The sequence below is a fragment of the Armigeres subalbatus genome, unplaced genomic scaffold (genome assembly GCF_024139115.2).
Source record: "Armigeres subalbatus isolate Guangzhou_Male unplaced genomic scaffold, GZ_Asu_2 Contig1871, whole genome shotgun sequence".
NCBI lineage: Eukaryota > Metazoa > Arthropoda > Insecta > Diptera > Culicidae > Armigeres > Armigeres subalbatus.
Genome location: NW_026942696.1, coordinates 57229 through 62460, shown reverse-complemented (window position 1 = coordinate 62460; position 5232 = coordinate 57229). Strand labels below are relative to the sequence as shown.

Sequence of the window (5232 nt, the reverse complement as noted above, 5' to 3'; positions counted from 1 at the left end):
TGGAGGTTCGGATAAGCTTGAAAGACGCTCTGATTGGCTTTCCACTGGAATTCGTTGGCGTTGATGGTAGGAAACTTGTGATACAAATTGTAGACGTTGTCCATCCAGGTTATTTGAAAATCATAAAAGGTGAAGGATTGCCAATACCTGATTCGGAGAACCAGACTAAGCGAGGTGATTTGTATATAACTTTTTCGAGTACGTATGTTCCTGTTTGTTGTACCCATCGAATATAAATTGATTTCATTTTTTCTTTTAGTATCGTTTCCCAGTTTCATATCTAAGAACCTCAGGGAAAAATTTCGGCATTTATTCGACGAGGTTAATGAAGCCACTAGCAATATTGAATGAAGGATTGATCAATTTATTCACTACGAAGGAACATGAGATTTTAATTGTACAAATTAGTTCAAATATAATTATTTTGGAACAAAATTAAACACAACAACTTCAACATCTTTGTCTTGTTCAAAAGTAGAATTAAGAATACCTTTTACCTTTGACCACTCAAGTCCATCAATGCCACACCCGATCCTTGGTATAGCCAGCTTTTTAGCACCGTTTGCAACCTAAAATGTTTAAACGTAAAACAAATCCGTTTCAACCTTGACCTTCATCCTACCATATGTTTCCGCATGGCGTCCAGCGAGTTCGTTAGATCGCCATACGTCGGTTTGTCCATCGAACCACGCTTCGTGACCAGGTAGTACACGAACCGTTCGCCATCCTTGAGTACCGCAACCCCGCCAACGCCAACCTTTTGGGCCTTGAGTTCATCGACCTGTTTGAAAACCTGTTTGAATTTTACCGCAATGCCGCCGCCCATTTTCAAATCAGCAGCGACACAGTGCGCCAGGGAGTGATCTTTGGGAACGGCGAACAGATCGCCCTCGATTTCGCGAACGCATCCCGCCATTTTGGAAGCCTGTGGAGAAAAAAAGAACTATTAATTTAATATTTAGGTTGAATGAAAAGTTGTTCAATAGGGAAAGACGGTATGATGCGTCCCACCTGGCCAAAACGCCCCCCTTTTATTTCTAGAAAACTATAACTAAGGGTAAACATCAGTTGGTACCTTTAAATATTTGTAAAACCATAAACATAACGACTACACGAAGTGCGCGGGCGATAAAACATTGACACAGCTTTTATCGAAAGCGGCAGCAGGGATTATGTCCAAGGGCTTGACGATCCCTCCCCAGGCCATCTGCGAGTTGTGGCGCCTGCCTAGGATGTGGTGGGGTTTGACAGTGGGCCCTCTATAAAAAGCTGCATGAATCCGCAAGTAGGCTCCGCCAAAGCGACCGTGTGCCGCTCAAAGCGCACAAGCCCAAGTCCTGGTGTTAGGTGGGACGCTAAACAGCCCTGACACGACGGCCCTCCGACGAGACAGGAGGTTTGCGCAGGCCCAATAAGCCGCCTTTAAAAACAACTATTACGAACGACATAGAAGATAATACGACTCGATACAATCGGCAACGACCTAGGCGACGAATAAAGGATCACGATTGGAAGCTTGGAACATGGAACTGCAAGTCGCTAGGCTTCGCAGGATGCGACAGGATAATCTACGATGAATTACATCCCCGGAACTTCGATGTCGTAGCGCTGCAGGAAATCTGCTGGACAGGACAGAAAGTGTGGAAAAGCGGGCATCGAGCAGCTACCTTCTACCAAAGCTGTGGCACCACCAACGAGCTGGGAACCGGCTTCATAGTGCTGGGAAAGATGCGCCAACGCGTGATTGGGTGGCAGCCAATCAACGCAAGGATGTGCAAGCTGAGGATTAAAGGCCGTTTCTTCGACTATAGCATCATCAACGTGCACTGCCGCAGCTGGAGCAGACATACGATGGATGTCTACTGCGGGACGTCAAAATCGTCATCGGTGACATGAACGCTCAGGTAGGAAGGGAGGAAATGTATAGACCGGTCATCGGACCGGATAGTCTGCATACCGTATCGAACGACAACGGCCAACGATGCATAAACTTTGCAGCCTCCCGCGGAATGGTAGTCCGAAGCACTTTCTTCCCCCGCAAGAATATCCACAAGGCCACATGGAAATCACCTAATCAAGTAACGGAAAACCAAATCGACCACGTTCTAATCGACGGTAAATTCTTCTCCGACATCACGAACGTACACACTTACCGCAGTGCGAATATTGAATCCGACCACTACCTTGTTGCAGTATGTCTGCGCTCAAAACTCTCGACGGTGATCAACACGCGTCGGAGTCGTCCGCCGCGGCTTAATATTGGGCGGCTACAAGACGGTAGACTAGCCCAAGACTACGCGCAGCAGCTGGAAGTGGCACTCCCAACGGAAGAGCAGCTAAGCGCAGCATCTCTTGAAGATGGCTGGAGAGATATTCGATCCGCCATTGGAAGCACCGCAACTGCTGCACTAGGCACGATGGCTCCGGATCAGAGAAACGACTGGTATGACGGCGAATGTGAGCAGTTAGTGCGGAACGGGTGCGGAATAGACAAAACTCGATTTTCCGGAGGAAAAAGCGCTAGCAGGAAGATACAAAAAGGGCGATAAGCTGGATTGTAGCAACTACCGCGCAATAACATTGCTGAACGCCACCTACAAGGTACTCTCCCAAATTTTATGCCGCCGACTAACACCAATTGCAAAAGAGTTCGTGAGGCAGTACCAGGCGGGATTTATGGGTGAACGCTCTACCACAGACCAGGTGTTCGCCATACGTCAGATATTGCAGAAATGCCGCGAATACAACGTGCCCACACATCATCTATTTATCGACTTCAAAGCCGCATATGATACAATCGATCGGGACCAGCCTTGGCAGCTAATGCATGAAAACGGATTTCCGGATAAACTGATAAGGTTGATCAAGGCGACGATGGATCGGGTTACGGCAAGGTGATGGTCTTTCGTGTCTGCTATTCAACATCGCTTTGGAGGGAGTAATACGAAGGGCAGGGATTGACACGAGTGGTACGGTTTTCACGAAGTCCGTCCAGTTATTTGGTTTCGCCGACGACATTGATATCATGGCACGTAACTTTGAGAGGATGGAGGAAGCCTACATCAGACTGAAAAGCGAAGCTAAACGGATTGGACTAGTCATCAACACGTCGAAGACGAAGTACATGATAGGAAGAGGCTCAAGAGAGGTCAATATAAGCCACCCACCACGAGTTTCTATCGGTGGTGACGAAATCGAGGTGGTTGAAGAATTCGTGTACTTGGGCTCACTGGTGACCGCCGATAACGATACCAGCAGAGAAATTCGGAGGCGCATAGTGGCTGGAAATCGTACGTACTTTAGACTCCGTAAGCCGCTCCGATCGAATAGAGTTCGCCGCCGTACCAAACTGACTATCTACAAAACACTTATAAGACCGGTAGTTCTCTACGGACACGAGACCTGGACGATGCTCGTGGAGGACCAACGCGCACTGGAAGTTTTTGAAAAGAAAGTGTTGCGTACCATCTATGGTGGTGTGCAGATGGCGAACGGTACGTGGAGGAGGCGAATGAACCACGAGTTGTATCAGCTGTTGGAAGAACCATCCATCGTTCACACCGCGGAAATCGGAAGACTGCGGTGGGCCGGGCACGTAGCCAGAATGTCGGACAGTAATCCGGTGAAAATGATGCTCGACAACGATCCGACGGGAACAAAAAAGCGAGGTGCACAGCGGGCACCTGGTGGAGGCGATCAGGTGGAGGACGATTTCCAGACCCTCCGTAGACTGCGTGATTGGCGACGTGCAGCCATGGACCGAGCTGAATGGAGACGACTTTTATATATCGCACAGGCCACTCCGACCTTAGTCTGATAATAAAAATAATAAAAGGTGCAGAAAGCAACAATGCTTTTCGTAGAAATATTTCAATAGAACAGTGGAGTGCACAAAATTGAAACACATGCACCGTAGTTTGACGCCATTAGTAGAACTCTTAGACAGCAACATGTCGGACATGACACACACAAGTACAACAAAACGCAGCCTCTAAATCCCTGAAGAAGATGTAATAAACACCGAAACGTCGGATAGTTGACGTAAAACCCGTTTTAGCTTATCGTAAAGACTGAAAGAGCCGAAAAATACCGTCGTCAAGTTGTTGACGAGATTTAAATACCCTTCGAAATGTATCGACCTAATATAATATTGTTTCTGTAATAATGCACTCATTGACATCAGTCATTGATCTCCAATGTCTTAAATATCATCTACCCATTTTATCGGGGAATTCTGAAATTATTTCTGAGTAGTTGCGGTCACATACTAAACGAGCAACTGAAATCAAATCGAATCGTTAGCAACTGATACTTTTAATCTTGATTGAAATTGATAATAATAATAATAAATTGTTTAGCCCAAGCTGGTGCATTTTGGGTGAGGCCTAAACAGTATTCTTCCTTATTAATAAGAAACGTCCGTCCACCAAATTCGTCTAATCTGCCAAACTCGGGTATTCTGATATCAGAAGATCGTTAACACATATTACTTTTGATATTTCATTGAACTGATGGAACTAGCAGATTAGGAATCTTATTGACTAAAAATAGTCAACAAAATCGGTTAAAATTTGTCGCGTGATACCTTCAAAAGCAATAAATCCCAACCAGCACCCTGAACAACATACAACTATTCCACTGTAAATTCTGCACACGCGCACTTGCGGTTGATCGCGTTTCATTCATGGATAACTTCCCCGCCAACTATCCACGTTTATCCAAATGTAGTAAACAACACATTCAATCAGCTGCTTCCAACTGGTAGTGGTTGCCTCCTGTACGGCGAATGATGCTTCTTCGCGACCAAAACGTAAACAAACCTCTACGGGTGGTTGTGCTGCTGAGTCAGCCGCACATGGTCCCCATACCGTGCGGTTTCATTAGAGCAATGCTACCGCTCTGTACCGCGTCGACCAACCAACCTGTTGTCGCATATCTACCCATAGAAGCGAAATCGTATATGTACTGTTGTAGTCGCGCTCACATGGTTTACAACTCAATTGGCCTTGACGAACACCAGAAACTGTTCGTATACAATTTCGAGAAATTCAAAATGTGTTCTTGGTACTAGTTCACGTGCAAATAACGATGTGGGATTTGATGTCATCGTATGTATGCAAGTGTTGCAATCGAGTATCCAAACTTGCACCAGCGCTGCAGAACGCTGCTTCCGAAAGGGGCTTGACCTACATTCAGATCCTGCACGCTATCGATTTCTCAATTAACTTCCCA

General features: G+C 46.2%; 2 protein-coding genes across 3 annotated transcripts in view; one reads left to right on the top strand and one right to left on the bottom strand.

Moving 5' to 3' along the window:
- LOC134203477 (dnaJ homolog subfamily B member 13-like) overlaps positions 1–385 on the top strand; it is a 1326-nt gene extending 941 nt beyond the window's left edge. Inside the window, exons 2-3 of the mRNA XM_062678349.1 lie at positions 1–198; positions 260–385. The exon at positions 1–198 is cut by the window's left edge and continues 341 nt beyond it. Of these exons, the coding sequence (XP_062534333.1) occupies positions 1–198; positions 260–351 (290 nt within the window). The 3' untranslated portion in view covers positions 352–385. The remainder of the gene's footprint in view (positions 199–259) is intronic.
- LOC134203475 (ADP-ribose glycohydrolase OARD1-like) overlaps positions 374–5232 on the bottom strand; it is a 32739-nt gene continuing 27880 nt past the window's right edge. The window contains exons 2-3 of one of the 2 annotated variants that reach the window (XM_062678348.1): positions 623–925; positions 374–569 (exon numbers count right to left, since the gene is read on the bottom strand). In XM_062678348.1, the coding sequence (XP_062534332.1) occupies positions 420–569; positions 623–925 (453 nt within the window). In that variant the 3' untranslated portion in view covers positions 374–419. The remainder of the gene's footprint in view (positions 570–622; positions 926–5232) is intronic. The other variant, XM_062678347.1, reaches the window with a different exon arrangement.